The sequence below is a fragment of the Cloeon dipterum genome, chromosome X (genome assembly GCF_949628265.1).
Source record: "Cloeon dipterum chromosome X, ieCloDipt1.1, whole genome shotgun sequence".
NCBI classification, from domain to species: domain Eukaryota; kingdom Metazoa; phylum Arthropoda; class Insecta; order Ephemeroptera; family Baetidae; genus Cloeon; species Cloeon dipterum.
In genome coordinates this window covers 29,943,500-29,960,576 of record NC_088790.1, presented here as the reverse complement: position 1 = coordinate 29,960,576, position 17,077 = coordinate 29,943,500, and the positions used below count along the sequence as shown (strand labels likewise).

General features: G+C 35.3%; 1 protein-coding gene across 1 annotated transcript in view; it reads left to right on the top strand.

The window, feature by feature from the left end:
* The first annotated feature begins 1,320 nt into the window (after positions 1-1,320).
* The window catches only part of LOC135946862 (LIM homeobox transcription factor 1-beta), a 28,670-nt gene continuing 12,913 nt past the window's right edge, over positions 1,321-17,077 (top strand). Inside the window, exons 1-2 of the mRNA XM_065495297.1 lie at positions 1,321-1,517; positions 13,464-13,664. Of these exons, the coding sequence (XP_065351369.1) occupies positions 13,471-13,664 (194 nt within the window). The 5' untranslated portion in view covers positions 1,321-1,517; positions 13,464-13,470. The remainder of the gene's footprint in view (positions 1,518-13,463; positions 13,665-17,077) is intronic.

Below are 17,077 nucleotides of genomic sequence, written 5' to 3'. Positions count from 1 at the left end.
GGTGGCAGGACGTGGTTCTTATTCTCCAACCATGACCTCGAAAAGTCATTTCAATCAAACCATTTATTTTCAATCAAATTTGGGTGAAAGTCTGGATATATTTCCAAAAAAATCATCATTTTCATGTGCCAAAATTAACACAGTTTTCAACCTTGAAATTCGTTTCCTAAAAAAAGGTATATGAGCCACGCATTTTTGCTATTTCACCATTTAGTTGGTCACTACGGACAATTTGTAATCATCAGTATTATAATTAATTTAAAAATCTCAATTCTTGTGCAATGATTAATTATTCTTTGGCGACCAGGGACATAAATAAACACACATCAAATAATTTTTAACACAATTCTGCATTTGATCTATATCCCAGTAAAATTTTCTCCTTTCTAAAATAAATAAGAATTATTTAAAAATATATAAAAAAAATCGCAATCTTTGAGCGCCGCTGTAAAATAGGAAATTTCAGGAATTTCGGTCAAATATTTTAGGGTGCGCGCTACATAGGGTTACTAGGACAACCACTTCAGCATATTTATCGAACAAATCTGAGAATCCATGCCAACAGCAGGGTGTCAACAATGTTTCTTTCAAACCTTTAAGAGAAATTATGCTGCAAAATGCAGGAAAATGCCTGTTGCCAATGCATGAACTCATCCCCTAGGATTCATTTGAAGCCAAAATTGACCTAATTAGCAGCGTAAATTTTTTAGAAAGGTGGCTGCAAAGTTAGCACTGTCTCCTTACTTGAAATCCTATTTTATTTCACAACAAAGGGTTTCTCTAAAAGGTTTCACACGCTGTTGGACAGATCTCAACCAGAGGAATCGAAATCTGCAAAGAAAATGTGGTCAAACGCTGGGAATTTTGGAGAAAATTTGAATTTTTAATGTAGCAAAAGTTCCTTTTTTATTATGGCAACTTGTTTATTGCATCCAACAATATTTCAAATAATTTTAAATTGTCACCCCTGAATAAATCTAACTTAATCAGCTTCTTTCTGCATATTTTTCCCAGAAGATTTTCAAGAAACTCCAATTGAAGTGATCAGCGAAATCAAATGTTTATGAATGGTTGTCAAAAATCGGTCTGTGTTTGGAAAAGCGGCGCGCGGCGAGTGGTGCGTCGGCGGCGGCGGCGGCGTTTCTTGTGCGGCGCCTGCGAGAAAGGGGCGCCTATTTATTGCCGAGGCGTGGTTTGGGGTGAGAGTCGCCGCCCCCCGCGGCGCGGGCTGACATGATGGCGAGCTCAAGATGCGGGCAGGGGTGCAGTGGCGAGGCGAAGCGAGGGCGCACGCAGCATAAGGAGCGGCGGCGACGGCGACGGCGCCCAAGATGCTTTGATTTAAGCGCCTCGCTCTCACTCACACGCACGCATCCTCATCATTCACGCCCGCTCTTAATTTTCGGGCACGCATGCAAATGAGTGCGGCTGCTGGTGTCGTCGCCGCATCCACTCTTTGATCTGCACACCACGCGCGCTTATCTCGACGCCAACATTTCGCTGCAGCTGATCAAAAGGTGAGTTCAGACTGATTTTACGCCTGAGTTATCTCCTCTGAAACTGTCATGTCGGAATTAACACTAATTTGTCTGTTAATTCTTTTAAAAGATTAATTTCCAATTGACATTGTTGTTGCTTTTATTTTGTTGGCCAGAAGAACAGAGACATCACCGATAATTAAGAATGCGTTATTTGAATTAAATAAATAGATGTATTTTTCTCAAAATCGGGCTAGAAATTAAATTGTAACTATTAGATCCATTTTTATTGTTGCACTTTTTAAAGGTGACTTTTCATTTCTACTAGATTTCATATAGCATTGAAAAAAGGGTTTAATTGGGATCAAAATGCTTATAAACGTAGATTTTTCCCGATTTTCTTGGATTTTTTAAGGACCACTGATATAGTCGCTGATTTTTATCAGATTTTCCATTTATTTTCCATTTTCTTTTTTAACTAAAAACATTATTTTCTGTTGGCAGGTAGAGCCGAGTGCTCTTCACATTTTGAACAAATTTCTCAGCAACCTGGATGAATTTTTCAACAGTAGTTATTTTGTGTTGTTGCATTGTTTTGTATAATTATATTTGTTTGTTATAATCGAATTATTAGTCGTTTTTCTATAAACTTATAAAATGGCCGTGTTAAAAATTAATCTTCGGAAATTAACAATCGGTTGATCGGGAATTGAGCCAGCAAATAAATTTTTTGAAACCTCAACAATTGGAGGGTCAGAAAAATTATTGACATTTTTAATAGAAAAAAATAGAACAATTTTCATTCTATTTTCAAATTTTGTTTCTGGGAAAAATTACAAATTAAGTTCCCGCAGGTGCAAAAGCCTCATCTTAGTGTTCGAAACCGCTAATAGATGGCGCCTGCAGTTAATGCACTTTATCGATTGATTCGTTTCCACTGATTTTACATCAACAAAAGGTATAGGGAATAAATAGGATCAAATGCTTATTAAAGTAGAGGTTTATCAATTTTCTCGAATTTCTTTCAATCTTACATGGTTTTTCGGCCGATTTGTTCCTAATCTTCCATCATCCCTTAACAATTTTTTATTATTTCAAATAAATTATTTATTTTCTGTTGGCAGGTAGATCTGATTGTGAGTGCTCTACTCATTTTGTGGAAATTTTCTCAGGACTTTAAAGCTATGATTAAAATTTAAGTCGCCTTTATTCTTAATCTAAAAACAATATTAAAAAATATCTGAGTTTAATTTATTCTTTGGGAAATTAACTGAGATAGCGAGCGCTGGAGCACTCCCCGCGCCACTTCATTTTTATATTTTTCGTTTCCTTGCTCTCGTCTCCCTCCGGAGCCACATATATACTCATTTTAATTCAATATCAGCTTATCTTTCTCTTGTACACTTTCTCTTACATTAACAATCAGTGAGTGTTCTTAATCTGAACGAAAATTTAGCTATAGCACATTGATTTTTAATTAAAACCTGCTCTCTGAAAGAAGAAAATAATTGGGGGCTCAGAAAAAACTTAATTAAAAAATTCAATCAGAAAATTATTGACAATTTTAGGAAAATATCAAGATTGTCAATTTATTACCACATTTTAGCGATAAATTCGTCTCTCGCCATTCCCCAGTTGTGAAAGCCTCTTATTGTTAGTGTTTGAAACCGCTAACAGATGGCTCCTGCGGTTAATCCACTTTTATCGGTTGTGCGTTATGTTAAAAAAATTACTCCTTTTGGTGAGTTTGAAACAAAAACTGGTTCATCCAATTGCCGTAAAAACGACACCAAAGATTTTGTTATTTAAAAGAAAAAATCTACGCCGATTTTGATTTAAATAGCTAGAAATAAAAAGTAACCAGTGGCGCCAACTGTTGGTTGCACCAGACACTAAAAGCATTTTGCAATGGCGAGTTTTTATTTTTTAAGGAAACACTTGCTGTCTAAGGAGCTAAAAAATTCCGATATTTGACTGAAAAATAGCTTCAATAACTGATATTAATTGGCTATGCATTTTTGGTTACATTTTGTAAACAATTTAAAGAGAAACCAAGGCTATTCTTGGGGACACAAATTTAAATGTCTTTGCTGTGCGCGTTAAATGCTAGGTTCCTTAATTTAAATTTACAAAATTTACTATTTATTAATTTAAACTCTTCATTAAATAATGTTTCTACATGAAAAATAAAATATATAAACATCTAGCTTTAAAAAATACACATTTAATTGTTAAATAAATTTCAATAAATATCCAATTTTCTAATCCTAAAGGAAACCTGCCCATAATTTATCATAACAAAATTCAAAATATCGAATAAACATGATTAAATCTGAGTTTGCAGCTGCACAAAAATGCAAATTGAGAGATAACAAAACAGCAAAATCGCTGTTTTACATGCAAACTTGAGTTGACTCGCGCGCGCATACAAATTAACAATTGTCAGCGCGGTGTGTGCATGTGTTTGCGCGCGTCCGATCCGCGTTTAATTGGCTGGCTCTCTCTCTCTCTCTCTCTCTCTCTCTCTCTCTCTCTCTCTCTCTCTCTCTCGTCATGTCGCAAAAAAGCAGCGACAGACTAATGAAAACAGTTCGTTGATGCACAACATACATACACACACACACACGTGTCCAATAAAGTGAGCGGGGCGACTGACTGACTGGCTGGCTGACTGGATGGCTGACTGGCGCAGAGTGTATAAATATATTGAAATCGCGACGTCGCTCATCTGCAACGCGTGTGTATAATCAAACCGATGCACTTCACTCTCATCAAAAGCCAGTTTTAATGAAAAACTCGCGTGCGGTCACACAAACCCGCCTGGTTTTTTTGTCTGCGTTTAATCAATTTCTCATTTAATGAATTAGAGGGGCATTTTTCTTTTTTATGTAAAACAAAATCTGTTGTAGTGTGCAGAAAAATTTAAAACATTTAATAATTTTGTTTAATAATTTAAAGTCTTTAATTAAAAGGAAAAATTTGTAATTTATAATTTTTAATTTATTTAAACAAACTTTTTATTTAATTTCAAAAACTTGTAAAATAATTTATGGCATTTTTGTAAATGAAAAGTAATTTATTTAGACTTTAATACTAAAATTTTAAATAAATATATTCACTTAGTAAATACCATAGTATCAAACACACTTAATAATACATTAACTCCGAAATCGTGCTTCGTGCTGTTCTTTTCTAGTTATCATCGTTAGGAATATTTCCCTGCAATTTGTATACATTCAGTTAGTTTATACGAAAAATTAAAATACAGCTATTTAAAACTCTAATTTTCATGCAGTTTTCAATTCTACTTAATCTATATTTTAATTATATTATGATCGCTGTAGAAATAATTAATCAAACGAAAGCTATCAGTTTAATTAGTTCATTCCAAGCAGAAATTACTTATAAAATTAAGACATAATTAATGTCGCTTAACAAATCACTGAATGGTGGAAAATAAATCCCTTTGTTTCTTGAGCAGACTATAATTTATTTATTAATTAAATTAAGCAAAATTGCAGAAAAACACAGAAAAATATAGTTTTTTTTTGCAATCCAGTGGGTTTCGCCGGTAAAAATCGGGTTTATGTGAACCCTGATTACTTAATATTGTTAATTTTCCCTTGGTAAAGTAGCCAAATAATTAATAATTAGATTAAAACCGACACAGTTTATCAAAGGAATTCACCAGTTGTATAAATCCTTAGTGTTCGAAGCTGCCAACAGATGGCGCCACCATATACTTCCGTAATAAATTTAATTTTAAGGCAAATTCGCAGCGATTTCAGACTCCATCCTGCTATTGTGCATTTTCCACTTAATATGCTTCCTTTTGACGTGCTGGAAACCAAAATTAGTCCAGCCATTCGCCGTAAAAACTTTGGAAGTGATTTTCCATTTCAAAAAATAGTTTTCACGTTTTTACGGCGTTTGGCTAAACCGATTTTGGTTTCCAACACGTCAAAAGAAAGAAAATTAAGTGGAGAATGCGCAGTGGCAGGAATGAGACTAAAATCACGGCGGAAATGACTTAAAATTGAATTTATTATGAAAGTATACGGTAGCGCCATCTGTTGGCGGCTTCTAATACTAAGTGTTTATACAACTGGTGAATAATGACAAGACTATATGGCCCAAGAATGTCAATTTTTGTTTATTTGGTTTGAAAATTAAATTTCAGAAAATAAAATTTGAGATTTTTCTGAATTAATTACAAATTTTTTCCGCCTTTCCCAATTTTTAAATAATCTGGTGTTCGTCCTTATTCAGGGCGAAATTTTATTGATTAATTTCCAATTAAATTAGTAAGAAAGTGCCAACACGCCAATGAAAAACACATCAATTTCCAACTTAAACATCGAATTTTTGCCGCTTTCGGATATTTCTGCTTTTCCCCGAGGAGCGATGAAATTCAAGTGTGCGCCGGGTCGCGCGGTGGGGCTGAGATGTCAACGCGGGTCAGCTGCTTGCTCGCTCGCTGACTGCCCTGCCCCCGAGGGGTTGTTTGTCAGCAATCAGACGTGGCGGGTCGCGGCGTTTATTTTAGCTGGCGCGACACGCGCCCTCCAGTAAATAAACGCGCGCGCGCGGCCGCGCGCGCTATCTGTCTTTTCATGCTCTCGCGCTGTGCAAACACGTGGCCGGCAAATGAGCAGTTATTCCGAATTATTTTCCGCCGCGCTGCTTTATTTACTTTCTCGCGCGCGCACTATATGTCACTGCACTGTCGCCACAAAGGAATGGAAACCGTGAGAAATTGCCTCGGGTGTTTTGTGTTTTGCCACCGTGTTTTCCCCGTCAAAAAAAATCAATTCGGAATTTGTTGCTCTTTGAAATTTCTTAATATAAATTAATCCTAAAAATAAATATAAAATGAAAGATTAATAGCTAATAACCAGGAAAAGAATAAAGAAGTTACATTTGGAGCTATTTAGTCTCCTGCTTTCATTTTCGATTGAAAAGCTTCTTCTAAACTTGTTCGATATTTCTACAAATTAAAATTATAAATTTTAAGGACTAATTTTTATAGAATATCGGAACGAGGGAATAAAGGATGGGACCCCAAACGATTGATAAAACTCTGAAATTATTAATTTATTTTGAAGGTTAAACTACCAAACTGATCATTTTCAACAATATTGCTATAGCAAAAGCTTAAAATAAATAATCTAAAAGCCCTTAATTCTACAAAAAAATGGCTTCTTATAATTAATTATATTCATAAGTGTTGAAGAAATATTATTTGCGCCTAAAACTCAACTCTTAATAGTAAAATTAATTTAATCACAATTTCCTGAATGGGTTTTTGTTAGATCCCTTAAATTTGTTCAAATTAAAATCAATTTCAAAGTAGAAAGCACAACAAGATGTTGTAGGGTTAAGATAAACCAACGAGAAAAATATTTTTTCTGAACTTTGTCAATGAAATAGACTACGCAATTTGAAATTTACCAGAAGTGTCGAATTGTCATATTTTGTGAAAGTAGGGCAGCTTTCCTAGAATTTTGAACTCCGCTAAGAAACTATTAGTTTTATTGTGCTTCTAATTTATTTACGTAAAATAAATGTTAAACATTTAGCTTTTTAAATTTAACGAGTTTAATTTTTAAACATTTATTAATATTTATAAATAATAAAGCATATTATTATTATTATTTATGTTTATTTTTGAAAAATTCAATGAACTGCGTGGAAACAGGTTATAATATGTTTTTTTATCATGCAGTTTATTCTTAATAAATAAATAAATAAATGCTGATCAAATATCTTTACGTTAACGGTTACTGTAATCATTTAGTCCGCAATTAGTTTTTCCGACCTGTGTCTATGTAGTTCAAAATTTTAGCAATAAATAATATTAAACTTTCAACCAAATTTTATTATTATTAAATGCTGAAAATTGAAAAAATTCAATGGGTGAAAAATAAATCAGCTGGTTTTACTTCATCTGACTAGATTTTAGGATTTTTTTAATTTATTATATTAACCCTCTAATAGCGATCAACTCGCGATAACACATATATTATGGGCTCACGGGCCTCATTGGAGGAAGCTCTGTCCAGAAATGGGCCAGCTCCTGTTGCTTCCCCTGCACCGAGTTTTTTTTTTGCAACGCTAGACATTCATCCCGTGAAACTAAATCACGCATGCGGAAAAGGTGTAAATAACCAGCAAGTAGTGAGTCGGAAACCTTTCGCAATCAGGGTTCGCGAATAAAAACCCGAAACACATGCATTTTTTATTCAAAGTAAAATATTCGCATGATGAATGACTGAATGACCGTGCAAAAATAGGGATTTTTACAAAATCTGTGTAAATACCACTATGGTTTCATATAGAGACCAAAATTTTAACACTTTTATGGTAATTTCTGACCTTTTAGCGCAAGTTTTCACTTTTTTGAGGTTATAAATTCGAAAAAAAAATGCCAAAAATCTAAAAACTGGCGGTTTTTTGCACGTGTGGTGCATTTTGAGCTTTCCAAAATTGGCGAACCCTCTTCGCAATCATGCCAATTCTGTATGTACTCATCACTGTATTTCAAAATAATCAAATTTAAGCACCAATCAGCCCGCACTCGACCGCAAACATCCGCTCAGATTCTCACGCAAAGCAGCATAAAACTAAATTAAAATAAATCTTGAAAAACCTCTTCAATATCCAATAAATCATAAAAGCAAAAATACTGTATTAATTTAGGGCTGTGAAAATGAGGTTATTTTGTGCAAAATATTTAACTCAGACAATTCATTATCAGTTCTTGGTTTGGAGTAACTGTGGCACAAGAGGTATTTTAATTTCCAGGCAGAATAAGTTTTCAAAATTGACAATGTTTGGTAAATTCTGTGAGAGAAAATAGAGTTTATACAAATTAATCAGAAATATTTTGTGAGCTTCATATAATATTCTTGTCTCGAGATAGACTTTGCTGTTTAATTTATTTTCATAAAATAAAATTGACTTTACAATTGCTGTCAAGGATTTTTAAACAGAAATAAATAAAGAGAAAAAGAGTGCCATACAGAATGGAAGGATTTAAAGTAATTTTAAAAACCAAACAGATAAAAATTAATTTAAAATAAAAATCATTATAAATTGGGTTGATACCTTGGATCAATAAGATATTTTGACCATTACTGAACACAATTCTGTTATATTTTCTAAAATGTTAAATATAATCAACTTTTTTATTTCCACTGGAAGGATTTAGACGGTTTTATTGGAAGCTCGGGAAAGAAAAAATATTCGATCGTGTAAATTTCCCAGCCCTGAAGGCTTGGGTGAAATTCAGCAGAGGCAGGAAGGTAACACACACGCACGGCTGACAGGGCGACACCTCTCGTCTCATTCCTACTTTGTGGTGGTGCGGCTGGCTCACACTCCTACACTCACACACGCGCATCACACTTGCATACGCGCGCGTCTTGCACCCTACTTGGGGCTGCTATCTTTTGCTCTTCCCTTTGGCATTTAAGCGAGCGAGCGAGCGGGAGAGCGTGCCTGCTGCGCTCTGCAAAGGGCCTATATACGTATACGTACAATATGGACTGTCACGTCATCATAATGGCATTTTTGGCATTGCGATGTGTCGACTCAGCCAGCCGTCAGATGCTGCACAGCACGCTTAAAACGCCCCCGAACCGACGGCGCCCACCCCATCCCCTCGCTCGACCCTGCGTTTCGGGGCCAGCAGAACGGACGGGAGAGGCGCAAAAATCGCTGCGAAGGAAAATAATCGAGATACAAATGATCTAACTGGGGAAATTGATTAATTTTTTGAAATTTGTTGCATTTTTATGCGAAAAAATGTATTTTTGGAGTGGAATTGTAGAATATATTACAAAATTGTGCTCAATAATGGTCAAAATATCTTATTGAACCAAATTATCAACCCGATTTACATTTATTTTTTTATGTGTTTGGTTTTTAAAATTATTTTCAAAATCCTTCCATTCTCTAAGGCACTCTAAATTTTCTTTTTTTTTCTTTAATCACTTATTTATTTCTGTGTAAAAATGCTAGCTAGCCATTGTTAAGTAAATTATTGTAATTTATGGCAATGAATTCAAAACTAAATTGATCTCGAGACAAAAACGAAGCCCTTTGAAACTCAAAAAATATTTCTGATTAATTTATTACCTCTATTTTTTACAGAATTTTGCAAACATTGACATTTTTGAAAACGTTTGCCTGGAAATATCAAAATTATTAAAAGAAATAAGAGCATCATATTAAATAAAATAAGTAAAACTGCTCTTCATCAGGTGCACTGATTACTGATTGTTTTTTTTTTACTGTCTGAGTTCATGTTTTCGTTATCCAAACAAGGATTTTTTCGTTAAATGAATTGAGTCCTTACATTCAACATTTTAAGCTTTTCTTTTGGTAATTTATAATTTGGAAACAAAGCTGAAAGGCTTTTAACGGTTTTTTAAACTCATGTAATTCATAAATTCAGCATTACTAACACGTATTAAATATAAAAATATATTTTATAATTATTTCAATTGTAATTTCTGTTTATTGTTACCAAAAATTTATTTAATAAATCAATTGAATAAAATTTGAAGTAATTAAATAAATAATAAAAACATAACAAATTAAATAAAATAATAAATTTATTTGTAAAAGTTTGTAAGTAATTAAAAAATTTATTTATTTTTTAATTTTAAATTTCTTTTTACAATGTTAAATAAAAAATAAATGTTTCAAATATTTGTCTACGGTTTTGTAGTTGAATTATAATGTATTAATGTCGTATTGCAAATTAAAAATCACTCTTTCAGGCATTGAAATTGCCAGATTTTATTTTAGAAAAAATGGCTTACTGTAAAAAACACCTATCAACAAATTTAATTTAAAGCCCTTATTTAAAATAAAAACCACTTCCAAAATATCCGATTTTTGCGCCTCTCTCTGTTGCCAATTGTGCCGCATCCTTCAGCCTGTTGTGCTGTTGTGCTGCTGCTGTGCTGCTGGGGTGGCCGGGCCGGCGCGGCGCGATCTTTGCCTCTGCGCTGATGTTTGTAATCGGATAGGGGTGCACGCGGACACGCAGCCAGCAGCTTATTTATTGCAAGATCTGATTCGGATTAACTCGGGCATGATTAATTGATTCACAACGAGCCGTGTAATATCATAGACACAGCGAGCGAGCGGGAGAGCGAGCGGGAGAGCGTTCAGTACAGGTGTCACCACCCTCTTCCCCCCCTTCCACCCTTGGTTCTCTTTTGTGCGAGATGGACACGCTTTTTGTGACGCCGGAAAACAGCTTTAATTACACTACTCATTCGATCCCCCAAAGGGGATGCGTTTCCTTTCAATTTGGCCTGTTTTGACACACATTTTGCACGCACTTCCGCATCCCTTTCTAGTCTGCGTTCCACTTAAGGAAAGGGTTGGAGTGGCCTTTTGGGGGCTCTCAAATGCTCAGCTGTTTTGCGAAATTTTACTAAATTTAAACCGGTTTGAGAGAATGCGTGGGAATAATTGGGATTGGAATATAATAAAATGAAGCGATCGATATATTTGGACAATTTCAATATATGATATATTATTTTACTCTTGTATACTGAGATTTAAGACAGCAAATTGTAGTTATTTGTTAGAATGAAAAACGTTACATTAATACTTTGATTATATAACGTATTAATTTTTTATGATAACCATTTATAAACATTTAAATTATTTTATTTTAAATTCAGAGATTGATAAATTTATTTAAAATTAAATAAAAGTTTATTCTATTTGTTTTAATCTTTTGTTTGTAGTATAAACAATTGTTTTCTTTTTAATTATAAATTTTTGCAAAACAAATTAAGTAACACTTTGTCTGCAAATAATTTTGCACCTGACTTGACTTTCTAATATAAAAAAATTCGTGATTCAGACATTCAGAGATAGCAAAATATTTTAAAACAATTTCTACGTACATGAAATACATATAATTAATTTAAAATGATAGAATAAAATTAAGAAAACATACACAGGCCCTAGCAAACAATTCGCTGGAACTATGGAATCAAATTTAAAATGAATTTTTAACGTGGTGCTACAAGTAACCTATTTTCATTATTTGTTTTTAGGAATGATAGTGAATTTCTTAGCAAAATCCATTAACGAACATACAGATTTTAGATCTTAAGGATCATGCATAACAGTTAAAAAATACAAAGTGCGCGCCCTTCCCGGTCCTTAGACAGGGATAATAAGAAAAACAAATAAATTTTCTGAAAATAAATTAGTTTAATTTAATTTTGACTTTTCCCAAACAAATTTTAAAGGTTCTTTAACGGCGAGTTAAAGTTTTCAAACGAAAATAGTTAATTTGAGAAAAAACTGCTCAATAGGAAAAAAACTGGAAATTTAATCAGCTTTCTGAATTTATGCAGTTTTTGACGCTACCTAAAATTGGTGAATTTTAATAAGGCCAAACACACACCCCTTTCAAAAATCTGCAATTTTTGAAATAAAATAATAAATTACTTTCAAGACTTAAAAGTTCTATTTTTTATCTTCTCACTATTAAATTTTCATAATTTTTCTCACCCCTGAACAAATTCCTTTGCTAAAAAAGTGAGCGTTCGAAAAATTGGATTTTGGGCCACTTTTGGTCAGAAGAAAATAAAAAAAAATTGCCGGTCAGGGTTAAATTTTCATGTTATATCATTTTCTTTTATTTTAATAAAATAACTACCATTAAACAGTTGAAGTCCTAATAAATAGAGTGCACAAATTTTAATTCCGAATAAACTGCGGTACACGTTTCTCCCTTTCTCCCTCTCGCTCGCATATTACTCGAGGGATTGAGCGGCTGCGGCGGGAGTGTCTGTCTGCTCCATGGGTGTGGGGCCGCGCCGGTTGCCGTAGATCAGAAATAATAATAGTAGTTTTGCCAAGACTGTGAGCTGGAATGTTCGTTCACCTTCTCGGCCGGGTCTTAACAGACTGCGGGCCCGTCGTTTAATATCATTTCGCTGCGCCGCAATAATTTCTACTCAAATACCCTGCTTCCCTGGCGAGAGCCAGACAACGTCCCAGCTATTTCGGCTCTATTATATTATATTATGTGTGTGTGAGTGTGTGTGTTCCCCGATCCTGCTTAGCATGCCGAGAGCACAGGGAATTCCGTTCTCTATCTCTCGCGCTGTCTGCATCAGCTCCACCAGGAATTCAAACCGGGATTTCTCCAGCATTTCGTGTATGTTTTAAATTGCGAAAAAATAACGACAGCAGTTGTTTTAATTTATTTACAAATTTATTTTAAAAAATGAGCTGAGACAATTCACCAGTTGCATAAACCGTAAGTTTTTGAAGCCGCCAACAGATGGCGCCACCGTAGGCTTTCGATTTTAAGGCACTTCCGCTGCGATTTCAGACTCAATCTAGCTACTGTGCATTCTTCAATTAATTTGCTATTTTTTGACGTGCTGAAAACCAAAATCAGTTCAGCCAATCGCCGTAGAATCGTGAAAAACTATTTTTTGAAATAAAAAAATCTTTTTCAACGTTTCTACGGCGAATTGCTGAACCGATTTTGGTTTTCAGCACGTCAAAAAAAATCAAATTAATTAAAAAAAAGCAAAATAGCTAGATTGAGTCTGAAATCGCAGCGGAAATGCCTTAAAACCGCTTAAAACAAAATTTTTAAGAAAGTCTGTGGTTGCGTCATCTGTTGGCGCCTTCAATAACTAAGGGTTTATGCAACTGGTCAATTCGCTAGATTAGATAATAATAACAAAAGCGGTTATTTTAACGATTTCCTAACTTGTGTCTACACAGTGGAGATTTATTTTAAAGAGAGAAAATACAAAATGCAGAGATAGGAAAATAATTGGAATAAACAAGCACGTGCTCTTATAAATTAAACAAAAATTAATTATTAAAGTTTATAAAATATTTATCTGCATTTTTTATAGAAATGCCAATAGAATCAATTATTTAATCATGCAAATCTAGCATTAACTTTTTGCTTTTTGTTTTCAGGGCTGGGATGGTGGAGGACCGTCTGCAGTTGCCTGGAGAGTGTGCCGCGTGCCGGCGCAGCATCTGCGACCGGTACATAATGCGAGTGGCGGACGCCAACTACCACGAACGCTGCCTTCTGTGTTGCGCGTGCGGCTCGCGCCTCGCTCACTCGTGCTTCACCAAAGACGCCAAACTCTACTGCCGCATCGACTATGACAGGTAAAAACCCAAAAAATAATAAATAGTGCGATTGAAAATTCGTAGAAAAATATTCCCCGTCAGTTTTCGTAAATTTTTTTGCTTGAAAATTCAAAATAGTTTGACCTGAAGACGACAATGATAGAAAAAAATCCGAGAGAACAGTTTTAACTAGTTTGCTTCTTGATTTTTTCATTGACATAGATTTCTAAGTTTTCAAAAATTGTTTGTAAGACTCTAGAATGATTTTTTGCAACATTTTTGCAAAGCACATTTTCACATATTTCTAATAAAACCTCCGTTCAACTTGTGAAATTTTGATGCCATCTGAAATAAAAATAAAACATTTAATTATTTTATTGAATTAAATTTTTATTAATTGACCAGTTGCATAAACCCTTAGTTATTGAAGCCGCCAACAGATGGCGCAACCACAGACTTTCTTAAAAATGTTGTTTTAAGCGGTTTTAAAGCATTTCCGCTGCGATTTCAGACTCAATCTAGCTATTTTGCTTTTTTTAATTAATTTGCTTTTTTTTGACGTGCTGAAAACCAAAATCGGTTCAGCCATTCACCGTAGAAACGTTGGAAAATATTTTTTATTTCAAGAAATAGTTTTTCACGATTCTACGGCGATTGGCCGAACCGATTTTGGTTTTCAGCACGTCAAAAAATAGCAAATTAATTGAAGAATGCACAGTAGCTAGATTGAGTCTGAAATCGCAGCGGAAGTGCCTTAAAATCGAAAGTCTACGGTGGCGCCATCTGTTGGCGGCTTCAAACACTTAGGGTTTAAGCAACTGGAGAATTAAATTATATATTTTTTCACATTAATTTACTAGTTTTGACATGCAAACTCATATTTTAGATTAAAATATAAATTAAAAAAGTAGCATTCGATTATGTACTCAGATGAATTGTAAAAACTTTGCATAATATTGTGTCTAGTATGGTCTCTATAAAAAATATATTTTTAAGTTAACATGTCTAATATTTTTGCTGGCGAAAAACATTTTTGTTTCAAATTTTAAATAAATAGATAATCTGGAAGGTTTTAATCACTTCAATTTTATTCTAAATGGAAGAAAACTATTAAAATCAAATTTTATGGGTTGTAAAAATCATAATAAATGTCCCGTAAATTTAAAAAAACAACTTCATTGCTCAATTTAATAAAAAATAATCGTTCCTGAGACCAGTTAAACTTGTGCATTTTTTTTTATTAATTTGCTAGGAATACGAGTAAAATTAGTATAAAATTCCTATCGTTTAGATCAAACAAATTTTTTTACCATACAGACCAAATTAAAATGCTTTTCAAATGGTGAGGACGGTCTCCTTACTTGAAATCCCATTTTATTTCACAACAAAGAGTTTCCCTAAAACGCTGTTGGACAGATCTCGACCAGACGAATCGAAATCTGCCAAGAAAATGTGGTCAAGCGCTGAAAAAATTGAATTTTTACTGTAGCGAGGTCTATTTTTCAATATTTTTATTAATAATTAATTTTTTTGCCATGGACAAAATTGCAAAACAGCGCAAAAAGCTAATTATTCCACGTGTCCGAGAGCGCAGATGTGCGCGCGTTGTGAAAGGGGAGCGGCAGTTTAAAGGGTTGTTGGACAAAAACGAAAGTGGTCCGTCATCGTCATCGTGTCGCGGCATAAATTTCGGCTGCACCTGCATATAAGAGCTACTACAATGTTATTTGGGGCCGCAAAAAGCTGTTTAAAGCGGGCCGCGCGGCGCATGAAGTCATCTAAATAACAAAGAGAGAAGCGGACAAAAAGTGTTAGTTGCCATCTTGTTTTTGCCGCGCGCGCGTTCAGCTTTTAATTCCGCGCGCGGTGCATATGTGCGGTCGGTTGTGCGCTAAATGGCCCGGAATAATGTATTAATACATTATAAGCGCCCCACTCGCTCACTCGCGTGCTGCATCAATGATGTGCGGTATTTATATCAATTTATTATCCATTTGCCGTCGACGGCGCGTTTATAAAACGCATGACTGCCCGCTTTCACCCTTTATGCCCTGTGCATACGCGCCATTTAGCCGGTGCGCGAGCGATTTTCAAAGCATTGCATGCGCATCAAGTGCGCCCTAATTGTTTTCCGCCCAGTGACTCGTGCAAACAAGTGAACTGGCCGCCGCACCCGCCAGTGCAATCCGAATGACGGATAGTTTTTTTTAAAATAAGTATCCGCGTTTCTGCCACTTGACATTGTTCGTCGTGCGCACATTCACATTTGCTTTTTAAAGAGGAATGATACTGGAAAAGCCTGGAAAATGCTTGTTGCCAATGCATAAACGCATCCCTTAGGATTCAGTTGAAGCCTAAATTGACCTAAAAAGCGCTGTAATTTTTTCGAGGAAATTGGCTGGAAAGTTGGCGTGCTTTTCAAATGGTAATGGCTGTCTCCTTACTTGAAATCCGATTTAATTTCAAAACCAAGAGTTTCCCCAATAAGTGGCAAACACAATTGGACAGATCTCGACGAGAGGAATCGGAATATGCCAAGAAAATATATTCAAGCACTGTAAATTTTGGAGAAAATTGGCAAAATTTGAATTTTTACTGTAGGAAGATCCTTTTTTATTATTGCAAATTGTTGAACAAATTTTTTATCGATCAATTGTTTAAGGCATCCAACAATTTAAATAATTTTCAATTGTTGCCCAGTATCATTCCACTTTAAGGGATACAAATTTTGACAGAAACAAATAATTAAAGTAATGATTCTTCAAAGCTCTACAACACCAAGTTTTTTTTCCTCTCATGTCTTGAGTTGAAGCCGCGATAGACTTTATAAGCATGCAAATTGCTTGCCAGCGATAATTCAATTTCGCAATCTAGCCAAAGCCAAGAAGTTTAGGTCGCGGTCGCTTTCATCTCCGCAGCATCCTCTCTCCGCTTTCAATGGCTGAAACTCGAAACTGCTTTAGCAGAATATATCCATCCCGCACGGAGCCCCAACCGCAAATATGGCTCGGCAGCGAAGCGATTTCAAGGAAGAGCAATAACAGTTGTCTTTGTGCACAAGCAGCCAATCAGTCATTCCTCAAAGGCGGCGTGTAATAATAATAATAGTAATAATATTGCCAATCAATCCGCGAGCGAGCGCATGTGTGCAAATTTTGCAGATTGCGTTTCGTTGCAAATTCTCTGAAGCCGAGAGCCGAGTTGTGTGTCAGCCCCGACGCTGCCGCCGCTGCTGCTGCCGCTGTGGGGGTTGGATATTGATCTGTGGCCGAGGTTATTGGCTCACGTTTAAAGATCCGACCCTTGCGGCCAATGTTTGCCAAGAACTGCACGGCACACGCGTTTCCCTCCGAGCCGGCAGGAAAACGCGCCGAGCTGCACCAGCCGCTACATCGAATGAGAGCAGGCAAAGAGAGATTTGAACCCGAGTCTCTTTATCCCCCGCACCGACA